This window comes from Protomyctophum bolini (assembly GCF_963924005.1).
Source record: "Protomyctophum bolini genome assembly, chromosome: 7".
Classification (NCBI taxonomy): domain Eukaryota; kingdom Metazoa; phylum Chordata; class Actinopteri; order Myctophiformes; family Myctophidae; genus Protomyctophum; species Protomyctophum bolini.
In genome coordinates this window covers 20,201,201-20,216,267 of record NC_137868.1, presented here as the reverse complement: position 1 = coordinate 20,216,267, position 15,067 = coordinate 20,201,201, and the positions used below count along the sequence as shown (strand labels likewise).

The 15,067-nt window shown below is 43.1% G+C and overlaps 1 protein-coding gene across 1 annotated transcript in view; it reads left to right on the top strand.

Annotated features, from left to right (window-relative positions):
* adgrb1a (adhesion G protein-coupled receptor B1a) overlaps window positions 1-1,107 on the top strand; it is a gene marked incomplete at its 5' end in the record, with an annotated part of 84,569 nt that extends 83,462 nt beyond the window's left edge. Inside the window, 3 exons of the mRNA XM_080768229.1 lie at window positions 216-251; window positions 454-606; window positions 854-1,107. Coding sequence (XP_080624355.1) covers window positions 216-251; window positions 454-606; window positions 854-1,048 — 384 coding nt within the window. The 3' untranslated portion in view covers window positions 1,049-1,107. The remainder of the gene's footprint in view (window positions 1-215; window positions 252-453; window positions 607-853) is intronic.
* Between the last annotated feature and the right edge of the window lie 13,960 nt (window positions 1,108-15,067).

The window sequence follows — 15,067 nt, the reverse complement described above, 5'->3', positions numbered from 1 at the left end:
CAGAGAGGACTCAAAGGTTACTCGTCGCAAGCTGTTAGCTGCATGCTCGCCAAGCCTCACTTTCCCATGTCACACCTCTCTACCCCGAGTCCCCTCCCCCTTTTAGCTGATCTGGAGCTGCAGAATGAAACATGAAATGCTCAAGCATTTTGTCTACTCACGAGGCAGGCGATGTAACGATACGTCTTTATTCTCCCTCTTTTATGTCCCTCCAGAGACGAAAATCACGCTACGCCGAGCTCGACTTTGAGGTAAATTTAGTCTGTTTTATTTAGCGTGAATTATATCAAATTATTTGTTGGGGAAAATTGCGTCTCTAGAGATCTGCATAATCACTCAATTTTCACTGTTTAAGACTGTGACTGAGCATTGGGAATGAGCTGTGCAGGGTACTGGATTGTGAGATCGAAACACGCTTAATGCCTCAACGTGATCTGTGTTGTTACCACGCAGAAGATAATGCACACCCGGAAACGCCACCAGGACATGTTCCAGGACCTGAACAGAAAGATTCATACTGGAGACACTGGAGACTCTCCGCCAGTGGACGGCAAGGCCAAGAGATGGAGTGTGTCCTCTGCCAGCAGTGACAAGACAAACATGAGTGTAAGGACTCCACAATATCTCATCTGTTCTCGCCTTTTCGCTACTTCTCTCTCTCACACCCTCATACACTCTCTCCATTGTTCCTCTTAGTGTATCACAAAGTGATTGCCTGTTTGATTTTGAAGTGCTGCCATAGAGGAGATTGCATGTTTTTTCTGTCTGCCTAAAAGGAAAAGAAAAGAAAACACGACTAACAGCCCATCATCATTCCCTCCATCCTGCCCCCAATTGTCTCTCGTCCTCTCAGGACAAGCAGCAGACCCCCAGCAAGAGAGCCTGGGAGGGCATCAGGAAGAACCATTCCCCCCCATCCTGGGTACGCAAGGACCTGGAGACCGTAGCGGCCTCGCCCCTGGAGATGCAGACTGTGGAGTGGGAGAAGGTCAGTGCCACCATCCCTCTGGTGGGCCAGGAGATCATGGACCTGCAGACGGAGGTGTGAGAGACGCCAGCAGGCCTCCCAACCTCCTCCACCCCCAAAACCCACCCGACATTCTGTAAACCCCATGATCTCAGATAAACATGCCGCACATGCCCCACCTCACCGCCCCGCTCTGTATCTCCACTTGAGGCTGGACAAAACCCATTCAGAAAGGGGATCAAGAGGGAAGGAGAAGGAGTGTGAGAGAGAAGGAGTGATGAGCAGGCATCAACAGATAAGACAGAAGGTCTAAGATGTTTGCGCCGTGACTTTTCTTTTTTAATATATATATATATATATATATATATATATATATATTGTTTCGTTTCGTTTGAAGCTGGACCTGGAGTTTTGCCTACAAATACACTATGTCCAAGTAACTGAATGCTGGTTCTCCTTATAATATTAAACATATGGTCCTGGATTTCTAATCAGCATACTTGATGGCAAAAAATAGACTTGCTCTGAAACAGATTGAGCTATGGGTATGTGTATCATCACACATCATGGCCATGTAAACACCATAAAGGTAATCATGCAATGTTTACCCATTGTATTAAATGGTCATAATGTGATTATCATGATTATGTCTCTTTTTTATGTTTTTTTTTCTCCCACTGTTGTATTATGGCATCACTGTTCCTCTCTCTCCCTCTCCGGGTGGATGGTACATTGGTGAGTGGGTTGGTGTGTGGGGGTGGCACTGGACGAGGGAAAGCGGGCAATTATATACCAACCGGGATACCTAAAGGAATGGAACCTATAGCATACAAGCCCCCAATTATCCGGGTAAATGAGGAGGCAGACTGCCAAACTGTACCCACGTGCCCCTCCATGTCCACCGGCCGCCACTCGGCCTCGGCCCACTGTATCGCCACCATCTCTCCTACCCACGCAGGGGCACGCCCACCTTGCATGACGAGCAGCGGGGTGCAACACAAACAGACCTCTAACTCAGCCAAAACAGCTGGTCGTCTGCCTTCCCGACGGCAGATGGACACCGCAAGTGCAGGCTGACGGGTCGGCGCGCGCTCTCATTGGCAGACGCCGTCAATGACAACAACGAAAGATAACGGGGCCGCGACTCTGTGACTCCCTCGGCGAGTGAAGAAAGAGCCACGTTGATGACTATAAAGCTGTTTGAGGGGATCGGTCGCTTGATGTACAAGCAGGCTTGGTACATTGAACCTGAAGGGAATATTTGAAGCTTAAACCACTTATACCCCATATGGTTGACCGGAGTCCCTCAGGGCTCTATACTAGTCAGTGTATTTTCTGTTTTATGTTTCATCCGTGTTGTGGGGAAAGCTTTCAGATCGACAAGCTCACAGCTTGTCCATCTGTTATTGTCAGCGCAAACTTTAACCCACAATACGGATACTGGGGTTTAAGTGGTTAAACATTAAGGAAGAACAAGGTACTAATGTCTTCTTGTGTGTGTGTGTGTGTGTGTGTGTGTGTGTGTGTGTGTGTGTGTGTGTGCGTGTGTGTGTGCGTGTGCAAAAATAATTACGGTATGTTCAAAAAGGGAATACGAGCGGAGTAAATGAACAGATCTATAGATCTAGTATATATATAAATATATATATATGATATGATGAATATATATCCTGTAAGACATCACAGAGGTGGGGACTCTGTAGTAGCCAGTGCGGTGATGGTTGCACACAGAAAGCACAAGGCTCCGTTGGAGTCCTGTTGTACAGCATAATTATTCTTTCCAACAGAGTTCTACAGAATGGATTTTAGCCTATAAATATCTTTCTTACCGTGCTTGGGGATAATTGTTATCATAATATCATTATAAATATGAACATGGTTATTCGGATTGAACCCCCTTGGACCCCCCCGCCCCCCATCCTTTCAGGGTACTGGAGTATACGAGTGTTCTGTATCGCAATGTAACTGTGTGTGTGTGTGTGTGTGTGTGTGTGTGTGTGTGTGTGTGTGTGTGTGTGTGTGTGTGTGTGGGCGCGTGCATGCGTGCGTGCGTGTGTGTGTGTGTGTGTGTGTGCGTGCGTGTTTTTGATATCACCAAAATTGTCAACCCCTCGGATCTGTACTTGTCTGAAGTTCTGAACCTCCCGAGGTCAACTGACCCCCCCCCCCCCCCCCCCCACCCCCAAAAAAATACAAAAAAAACATGCACATGTTCAGCCCCAGTTCCAAGCCCCTCCACCCCCACCCCGCTTTTTATTTCACTGGGGTCACCTCTTTGTTAATGTACAGTTTTCAGAGCACAAAATGAATGTGTCATATTTCTAATAAAAAAAGTATATCTATATAATAAAACTGTCACTAGTCATATATATGTACTGTATCTTTCCTCAGCGCACACAATCTCAATGTCTTGAACTGAATTATATAGAAACTAAACTGTACAAAAATGATGCATGTGACATGGCTGCCAGTGGACTTGTTTTTGTCTTTGCGGGTGCATAGAAATGAGTATGTGTTGTGTGTGTGTGAGTATATGCATGTGTTTGAACGGTATATATGCATACTGTATGTGTGCCTGTGTATGCATGCGTGCATGCATAATACTGTACATGTGCTTTGTGCGTGTTTGTGTGCACTTATTGCACTGGCATTTGGGGACCAGGGAGAGATTAGAAGTATAGGAAGTGTGCTTGTAATGGCCTAAAGATTATTTATGGATCGGGACGGAAAACCAATCTGGACAGCAAGACGGTCCGAGTCTGCTATTAAAGATTTAACCGATAGTAAATACTCTGGCAAATTAATGTCATTGCTGTTATTACCATATTTCAAGAACACATCATCGGCAGAGATGCAGAGTTCAGCATGCAGGAGCAATACCGGTCCAGCATAAATTGAGTGCATTACTTCATATCAACATGAAGCTCCTACATACGTAGAATTACCCTCATTATGCCTATTTTTGCTATAATTTATTCATCAGTTTATTCACAATGGACCCCATTTAGAAATGTGAAGTGAATGGATAAAATGTGCACGGTCAAATGTCGCGCTGCACATTTATTGTCTGGTATTGTTCAATTTGCTACAGAGACCGCTTTATTCCATTTATGAATGTGCAACATTATTGAATACAATCAATAGTCATAAACAACATAATTAGAATGTGGGGAAAAATTGAAATGTTTTGACTATAGTAATTATTAATTTGACTCTATATTAAATGTTGCCAAGATAACAAATGTCTTTATCTTGTGACAGCTAGTCCATGCACTAAAAACAGGAATTAAATGCATTTAGTTTAATAAACAGACACAAATAGAAAAAGCGTTAATAAGTCATATCAGTCGAGCTAAAGGGTGGCTTTACACAGTAAAACCAAACGGACCATTACGATGTTAAGGGTGCAATTGTTTACACTCCTTGAGGTAAATTAACACGGGTCAACAAATAAGCTTGGCTCAGAACTGATGAAGCCCATCTGGGCCAAAACATACAGTAATTTTATACAGCTTTTATTCTGTGAACTCTGACCAGTACCATGGAGAATCTAGACAAAACTTGAAACCCATAGCTTTTTATTTTCAGCAGCCCTTAATTAAATGAAATTAAAATTATTACAATTATTTGCACAACAGCATCAACCACCATGAACCCTCGAGCATCCCTATTGTGGGCAAGTGAGCAAAAGTAGCAGATCCAAAGGCTCACAACGCTTTGATAACTTTCTTAGGCCATTTTTTGTGTAGTGTGGGAAAAGTAGCCTGGTTTCCAGCCTGATTCACTGCATTCCGTAATTTGTTTTGTCACTGCACTAGTCAGTCTAGAAAGGTTCCTAATATCTCCAAGCTAGTTTAAACCACACCGTTTGAGCCTATCACACTTCTAATAACACTGCTTTTTGTTGGTGGAAGACAAGATGTTCACTTACTTACGTTGCATTTTGGACAACTGTAGTGGAAAAAAGCATCAGTGTATTACAACCTTGTTTTTTTTTTTTTGTCCTGAGTAGTCCTGACAGACTGAGACTATATGCGGACGACCAGCCTGCTTTCCGATGTGGCTCAGGGTGGAGTGGAGTCAGAGTGTGGAGCAAGATCTTAACGTGAGGAAGGCACTTGCATGGAGGGCCCTGAATGGCATGGCCAGTGTATGGAACTCCAACATCCCCCGTCAAATCAAACTCAGCTTCTTCTATGCAATGGTAGAGTCTGTTCTCCTATACAGCAGGAAATACTGGACCCTGAAACCAACCCTGCAGAAGTCTCAGAACATTGCGTGCAGTATTTAACATCAGCAAGAGTAGGCTACACATATGTTACCAACAAGAATCTCTATAGATTTCAGATGTATGGAGAACCGAGATGACTGGAAGGGCTCTTCTGAGGACGACCTAGAGAGAGCAATAAATAGCACATCAGTATTTTAAAGCTCACAAAATGGCATTATACGAATAATTGTGAGCTTGCAGATCTGCTATTTTCTGTATTTGAAGTGTAGGCTATAGGGCTTAAGTGGATAAAAAAACATGTTGGTCAAATTGGACTGTTCACAACTACTACTATTTGGTGTGGTTCAAATGCAGTGTTATGATGGTCTGGGCCAAATATTGTATCCGGACCAATTACAGCACATTTTATGCTGTGGGTAATATGAATATTGCAAATGGAAGGAAAACCTACAATGTTCCATTTTATCTATATGACAAAGTGGAATAATGGGCCATGCCCACGGGTGTACTTGGCACCAGGATGAGATAAAGTGCCTCCCGGTAATACGTGCCAACTGTTTCATAAGGGAGCTGTTGGAGAAAAACCATAAAAGTATGAAAAGCAGCCCTACGGTCTATATGGAAAACAATAGAGATTTGCAAAAATACCACAATTGTTTGGGTCCACATGGTGTGTCAACATGTCAAAATGATCAGGAACAGGGGGTGCAATTCTTGTGTGCAAAGTATGAAACTACATAAGGCTCCTAGCCTTTGGAAGTGTAGTTAAATGTGATATTTTATTAATAAAGTTGCTAATTTCTGCAGCGCACCAGGACTTTTGGGATACATATGCAACGCCCATTAGTGTAAATTAATGTAGTGTAGTATCCCGGGGTGTGCATTTGACAGGGACGGGACTTCCCAGAATGCCTCTGGACGCACACACTTTAGTGTAGTTTTATTACGTTTTTATTTGCGATAGGAATGCATTGGGGTGAATTTATGTGTTAATATCTTTCAGGAGTTACGTTCAGTTGTCAGTTGTATGTGGTTTTGGCTACTACCACAACTGATAGCGATTACTACAGGGAACAAATAAAAAGAGTGTTCCTATCAAAAGGAATTTGTCATTACTATTTCCTCACAGCTAAAAGCACATGTGAGAAGTGGAATGACCAAGCTGCTGGATGAGGAAGGAAATCACTGCTGCCTTCCAGTATCTTGACTTGGCCAGCGTCTCATCGGGTGACAATAGAGTAGAGGATGTCACCCTCTCCTCCTGACTATAAGGCGGTACAAGCAGCGATGACCCGGCGTTGGGAAATCCATACTGACCCCTCGAGCTCTAGTGTAGACTCTACACTACAGCCAACTCCATCCAAGCATCCTAAAAACTAAAGGCAGATTCCTCCACCAGCTCCTCCTTGATCAGCTATTTTCAAAGTGGCTGAAGTGGGTAGTGTATGTCTTGTATAATCTAAATCTACAAATAAAAGTATAATTAACATTTTAAAATAATTGCAGTGGAGTAAAAGTATACAACATATGCCTCTGAGATGTAGTCGTAGTGTAGTAGATGTAGGGCTACATTGAAAAATGGAAATATTCCAGCAAAGTAAAAAATACCTACTACTTGAGTACAGTATACTACTTGAGTAAATTAGTAGATTACTGCCAGCTGAATGCAGTGAACCACAAAGACTCATATTCATATCCACTGTTGGAACTAACTAAAGGGGGAGGCTGGATTACATTCTTCAGCTGTGATACACTGCCAGACACATGATCATCTGACCTGAAGTGCTGAATCATCTGCTACTATTTTCATTATATTTAATATGGTAATTAATTCATAATTCATAATTCACTTCCTAGAAATGTATAGTGGAGACACTTTGAAACCCAAGAGAGCACTAGGCCTATGGCTTGTTTCCACTGGACTCCTATCCTGCGCATTCAATTAATCGAAGTACAATCAGATCATAGGCTACAGCCTAGGACTACAGCAAATGTGGCGCTCGAGCGGTCGCTCCGACCTCGCGTCACCCACTCACCGACTTTACGACCTTCAAACCCACAGCTGCGCATTCAAATAAAAGGAAGCCGAAAGAAAAAGAAAATAAATAAACCTTTTCATTTACAACATTATAATGTTGTCTTAATTAGTTCGTCTTAGTTCGATGCGTATGTTGTCAAGTGTTCTTTTCGGCGAGCGACACTGTCGTAGGCTATTAATACTTTTCTGCGTAGGCGTACTATAAATTAATTAGGCTATAGCTATAGCTATAGCCTATATGAATATGAATATACAATATCTGAGAGGTTTCAGACGCTGTGAAACGCAAATTAACTTTGAGTATCCTGACACAGTGACACTATAGGAAAGGAAGAACACACAACAAACAAGGTAAGATATACTGAACCTTTACATTTCTATGCTGGTTTTACTCATAGGCTATACCGTAATTGAATTATAGACCTTTTTAAAGGCAGCAAATATTGACAAAATAACAAGGTGAAGGACGGTGAACACTGAGTCAGCAGGTGTTGTTACCGCAACAATAATAGCCTATAGGCCTACTGAATGATTTCAGCTACCCCTTAACTCTGAATAAATGTGGTCCTATTTGTATACACACTCTCAGAGTTACAGACATGGAAGGGTCCATTTGATGTAGCCTCAGAGTTAGGTAGGCCCAGAGCCATATTAGGCCTACAGTATACATGTGTATATTATAAGAGTCCATTTGGTTAATTTTTGTATACACTCTCAGAGTTACAGACATGTAAGGGTCAATTTGGTTCTAGTTGTACACTATCAGAGATACAGATCTGTAAGGGTCCATTTGGTTCTACGTTTTACATTCACTCAGAGTTGCAGACCGGAAGGGTCCATTCAGAACCCCCTCATGGAACACAGAGGGTCCCTGGACCCCACTTTGAGCTGTTCTAGGCTACTTGTTATACTGCTGCCATGTGAAAGGTTTATTACACATCTGTTCTTCTAGTGCAATATACTGTATGTAGTTTTCCATGTTTCCACAAGGAACGATTCTTACCCTTTTCTGCACAATGAATCCAAAAATTGAAGGGGCAGAAAAGGAAAATCCAACTTTAAACGGTTACACGAGCGTCACAGCGGTTGTTTAGCATGTTTTTCAAGGAAGTTGAAAAGCTTTAGCGCCTCCCCGGCGCCTCCCCTGGTCGAAAGGGGAGGCTGACGCACACGCATGACTTCCTTGATAAACATGGAAGCGGCTGACTAAACAACCGCTGAAACGCTCGTGTAACTGTTTAAACTTGGATTTTCTTTGACGTTGCTAAGTTTGAATTAGTGTAAAACTTTTTTAGCTCTTCACTTTTTGGATTCATTGTGCAGAAAAGGGTAAGAATCGTTCCATGTGGTCTGTGGAAACATGCGCCGTTTCTGAACCGCGGTGGGTGTAGCTCATCTCGGAGCTACAGAATGAGCGTAGGGACAGGGCTAAATAAAACCCTTGTTTCCAATGTGGTCCTGCAATGGTGACACATTGTCCAAGCATACTGTATAGACAACATGCTTTGCTTACTGAAAAGCACACACGCACGCATGCAGAACTAAGGTTGTTTATCACAGTTGTTCTCAACATGTTAGCGTCCCCAGTTGACAGTGAACTGATAATATAAGGACTTTTTAGTACCTGAAAAGAAAGACAAGAATTAGACAGAAATGACCATTATTGCATCAAAAGACAACAAACTACTATAAAAACTGGTCAAACATTACCACAACGCCTACATTCCAAGTGCTTATCAATATGATTATTTTGGGGGGTCACAGCCTGGAAAGGTTGAGAATCACTACTGGTTTATCAGACAGAGATACTATGGGCCAATTTCTACACATTAGAGGGTGAGATTCTATGGCACAGTGCAGTGGCTTCGACAGAACCAGTGATGCGGCATGAGTCAAAGTCCTGACCACGGGCCTGTGACATCATTACAGGCATCCATACACATTAACCTCCCATGGTAAATTAGACCATCAACAGGCATTAGCATCCAATTATGTCTCATTATACACACAGGGCTGGCACCGGCTATTAATGGAGTGTGTGTGTGGGGGGGGGGGGTTCAGTGACATTTACTGACACTTGTCGTCGCTGATGACCCCACAACCTTGTGCCTCTTCTTGACATGGAGGCTTATGAACCAGTGCTTGAGGACAAGCCAGGGTTTGAATCCCTACAGAGAACCTTTAAATTAAACCCATTCAATCCGGGAAGGCATAATGTCACTTCAGATTTTAGCTAGAGTTGTCTTCGTTCAGCCTAGTGCAGGGCGCCAGACTAACTTTTTCACAGGTAGCACTGGTGATACATACCTTTTCAGTTGGTAGCGCCACCACAAATTAGGTAGCACCAACTTTTTTTGTATAGCGCCGCAGCGCTGTATCAATACCTTATCAGTGTATCACCAAGGCTAGCAAAGGTTTTCTTGGCTGAAGCATAAATGCCTTAAATTAAGCACATAACATGTTATATTTCTCACTCACACATTCTATAGGAAATTATTATAATGAATTAACCTATAGTGCATTTTTCCATATCGTTATTATCATTTGGCTACTGTATATGAAACAGAATTAAATGAGACACACCCCTTACCTTCTGCATGGGCATGTTCAACCTAATAAGGATAATAATAATCAAGGCCAATAAGGATATTTAACACTGAGGTGTCCACTGCCCACTCTTCCTGCACCCTTTTGCAATGTGAAATGCCACCGAATTCATAATCTTTGCCCACTTTCCTCCTGTCTTTTCTTTATATGGAATGAACATGTGATATGCTTTTATTGTGAAGGGGAAAGTTTCTAAACGTCTCAGCCTGCATATTTCCATGTGCTGATCTACAAGCTCACAACGTGTGGTGGACGCGACGCGTTGTGAGCTTGTAAATCTGCTATTTTCAGCATGCAACACCACGTCGTACGACGAAGAATATACCAGGTTTCACGTGGGAGATGTATTTTGTTCGAGGCGATCATGTATGTAGCCTGGTCTGCATACAGTCGACTCTATGGCCTGCACACAGCGCTACTCGACGCAAAATAACAAGCTATTGGAAGCTATTTTTCAACAACAAGTTTACCGTGTTTGGGGTCGGGGACGAGGCGCAGTCCCCCATATTATGTTGTGTCTGCTGTCTCCGTGGATTCAGCGACAGCAAATGCACAACATGCATCATCATCACAGTTGTAAAAAAAAGTGTGCGCTCCAGGGAAACTTATGTAGCCTACAGCCGATGCTGAAATCAGTTTAGTTTTTTTCGGGTTTGATCAGTGAGCGCGCCGCCGCCGTTGAACTCACGCGTGTCGTGTGCAGACCGGTGCAGACAGACAGGCAGAGAGAGAGAGGGAGCGAGAAAGAGAGAGAGGAATGAGCGAGAATAAAGTAATATTTTATTATCGCGCTAATGCCCGTGCTTCATGGTTGAGGCTGGGAGTGAAAGCAATAAGTAGCACCGGTGCGACCTCGTTCAAATTTAACTCGCACATTAAGAAATTAAGTCGCATATGCGACCTAATAGGTCGCACGCTGGAGCCCTGGCCTAGTGTCAATTGGATGTTTTGGTTCTCGGGGTAGTATCGGGGCCGGTTCCGAGTACGAGTACTTGAGGGTGGTATCGGCCTGAGTACCTGATACCAGTATCGGTATCGGAACAACTATAATTTTAGCTAGAATATACTGTATATAGCGAATTATAAAGACCTTTTAATACTAAAAAAACATTGGCCAAATTGTCAAATATATAAGAAAGAGGCAAAAAATGTAAAATAGACAATCTACAAGTCTCACGCTGTGAGTTTGTAGAATATTTATCTGTGAAAGTCAAACAAAAACAAATGCCTCAACTCCTACGTACATTCCAAGTCAAGGAATGTACGTACTGTGATCTACAGTATGAAAATTGCACGTTCCATCCATGGTCCTAATCCAAAATATTATGTTTTGTGCAACATGCATTTAAGTGTTTAGTTCACCCCATGTGTCACAATTTGGCCACTTAGCAGGTGCTGATCTTATCCAGAGCCACTTCAGAGTAAAATGTCATGTCACTTAAGTGGAGTGCAAGGAAACAATTTAGTGTTTCAAAGAAAACAGGATAGCAGGTAAACATCACATCTAGCATGTATATGTGACATGTGTATATCTGCTTGACATTTCTTCCAGTTAAGGGGGTGTTGTTCATTGCCATGTCGCAGAAATGCTGCGTCAGGGAGGGCCTATGCCGGGTCTCTGCTCTGTGTAAAGTGGCTTGAGACGTGGTAAACACCTATTGTGAATTGGCACTATAATTAATTATGTATTGTAAAAAACTTTTTAAATAACATAACATACTCATACTGTATGTGAACATGTAACTAGCATCCATCAAAATAAGCAACACATGCCTGTACATGAGATGCAATGAAAGAGGAGTGCTAGGGTGTGAGGTGTAATTTCCATCCTGAATGGGTGGAACTGATTTTTATAGCTGATCTAAGGGAGCTGTAAAGGTGCGTTTAGACTTGGATGGTGGCGCGATTTACAAAGTCAATCAGACAAGAAGTTTCGCGATCGGGGGCCCTAGACCGGGCGTGGCACAAACGTGAACACAGCTTAAGTGTTGCCCTGAATGTAAGGGCGTGCCTGCAATGCCTTGATTGGCTTGTAGGTCATTGCGAACGCAGTGAGCACTTACTATGAGACCTAGCAGATCATGTCTGTCTGTCTGTCCCGCTATCCAAATATGGAGTGTGTTGCATCAGCAATCACTCAACTCCATATATGGGCACAAAAGGGGCCAGGTCCACTCAGCTCCATATATGGGCACAAAAGGGGCCAGGTCCACTCAGCTCCATATATGGGCACAAAAGGGGCCAGGTCCACATATACAGTAACAGCGGGACAGACAGACAGACAGACAGACAGACAGACAGACAGACAGACAGACAAGACAGACATGATCTGCAGGGTCTCAGCTGCGTTCGCTTCCCGCGTTTGTGCGTCTTACTGGTAACCAGTGTTTTGAAGTGGGTGCGGGCAGTAACCGTAAGCCATTGAAGATGGTGTGTGTGTGTGTGTGTGTGTGCGTGTGTGTTGTGTGTGTGTACTTGAATACATCTAGAAGAAAACCACAAACCACTCGCCGTGCCTACAATGAATGTTCTCCCATAAATCAGCGTGGAGAAAGAGCAAAAGTGCAAGTGTGTTGCATCATTGCATGTGCCAAATTAAGATGTTCAACAACAGCTCCTTGGGTCTGTAATCCCTGGGTCTTCACTACTATAGTTAATTTTTCATAGGCGCCTCACTAATTCATGACAACATCTGTTTTCTGCAGGTTCCCTTTTTACGAGGCCAGATACAGCAGTTAGGATAGACTCCAGCTGCAAACTGCTCTGCGAGAGCGGGAAGGAGACTATATTGTTGACATCTGATGGCATCTCTGGCATGTGGCAGACTCGGGCGCAAACCTCCCCTACACACTTACACACACGTCTACAAGGTACACACACACACACACACACACACACACACACACACACACACTACATTTAGAGTGTAGTACGTTGACACCCTTATCCGTGTCCAGGGTGATGGTGAGGCTGGGTTATTATTGCGGGGTGCAGATAAGCCGCGCTGACGGCCACACTGGCTGGATCCAGGCCTGTCCTGTAATAGCCAGGGGCTTATCGTCGCAACACGCAGCCTCACAACGCTGGAGCTGACACAAAACAGCCAGCACCATGATGAGACACACCGCCATTCACTGGCTCTTATTTCCTACCGACGCTAACCTTTTTAATCCCCCCACAATACACTACTTACTACTACCCTGGCAACCACTTGGTCACGAAAAAATACGGTGCGCTTGAAGATCTGCAATTTTCAAATAATTGTTAAAGTTGGTCAAACTTATTTTTATTTAACCAAAATTGGGATGTGATGACTATGTCTGTTTGTTTTTGTTTGACAGAATGGACCTGTCATTAGCTGTGGGCACATCATTTGCGAAATAGCCCATAGCTGTTTGGGGAGTGCTCCAGGTTTCTCTGTTGGCCTTTGTATTATTGTTTATCATTGCTAATGCCGGGTGTATGGGCAGAGCTTATTGGCGCTATCTGCACGCCGTGTGAGAGGCCTTATTATCCTAATGTAATCTACAGTAGGGGTCTGTAACCAATTACAAGAAAATAACCCCTCTGTTTGTCTCGACTGTGCAATTAGACATACAGTAGAGTGCGTATCAACCTTCACGTTCTGCTTTTATTTAAGTTCTCTCTTTTTCTCTCTTGTGTGCAGATATTGTGTGTGTGCGTGTGCCTGTGTGCGTGTGTGCGTGCTTGCATGCGTGCGTGGTGGGCATATTATGTGTTCATCAAGTGGAGTCAATGAGATGGACTCAGAGGAACATCTGAGGTTTTAAAATAATGGAAATTATGTGTGTGTGTGGGGGTGTGTGTGTGTGTCTAATGAGTAGTTGCGTTCCGGTGTCGCTCACTGAAAAGAAACGATCTACAAGCTGTTAGTGAGTTTGTAGACTGCCTTTTTTTGGGTTTATGTAAAATGGCATTCCTAAAATCTGCATCTTAAAATGCTTATGTCCTCACATTTCACAAGTATAGTTATGCGGTGCGTGCGTGTCTGTTGGCGGGGTAGGTTTCTTGTGTTACTTCTATGAGAGCGAGTGGGGGAGGGGGGGAGGAGAGAGAACACTGTATCCTGAGGTCAAACTACTGTACCGATAACAGTAATGAGCCCACTGTGCATTACACACAGTAGGCTGAACCGCCCCTACAGCATATGGGCTTGAGAGGCGGCGCACAGCATCTGCATTCCATAGGCTCCATAGCTCTTATCTAGTCCCACGTTCGTTCATAGGCAACACATGTGGTCTAATTTCATTCTCAAGGACAGGATGGACGTGAAGCAAACAAAAGACCATTTTTTCCTCCCTGCCCTTTTCCGTTCTTTCTCTCCCGCAGTTATATTTAATGACGGCGGTCAGAGTTCAGCCGATATAACGAATTATCCCAGCGGCACAGACCCATCCAACGCCCACAGTGTGGGTGACAGATACCTCACCCAACTCAACTTCTATATCTTCTATATCTAGCTTCAGGATATAGATCTGCAATCACTCACATTCATGTGATTGGCCATATCTAGTGTTTGATAACGTTACATTTATTTCAAAGCATTGTTTGTTTACTGGTGTACCCCTGCTATTATCTTTTCAGTTGAGTATACTCTTCACCAGCACCAAAACATCTTCCTGATACTGACAAATATGTTTGTAGGGTTTCATTTCTTTTTTTGTGTCCATTTGACTCCATTATATTTGTTTTTGTTTGATCTTAACCACATTTAACCATTAGTCCCCCAGGGCTCTATAGGCGCTGCCCCTTACTTCTGCAGAATATAGTGGGTATACCTTTGAAGAAAATGGCTCTTCATACGCAAGCTTGTAGAGCCTGTAGGTGGGCTATTTTTGTTGTTGCCAAATGCTCGTCCAGAATGGGGATATCATGTCAGGGTTCATGTTACTATTCCAAATCCAAACTCACTCAAGCCAGACAAAACAAATGTGGTTACAGTAGCTATTATTATGATCATTATGATTATGATCATTATTATTATTATATATTGGCAATTGTATTGACAATGTATGGCATATAAACTACATTTAAAAAAATGTACGTTAGATTCTTGATTTAACAGATTTAACAGATCATTTGATGAATTGTTCATAACCAAAATCAGTACCCCTAGGATAATGATCCTTAGGTGTACTATAGTATCCCCTAGGGGTACTGGTAACTTGAATCTGGTACTGTAACTTGAATCTGGTACTGGTAA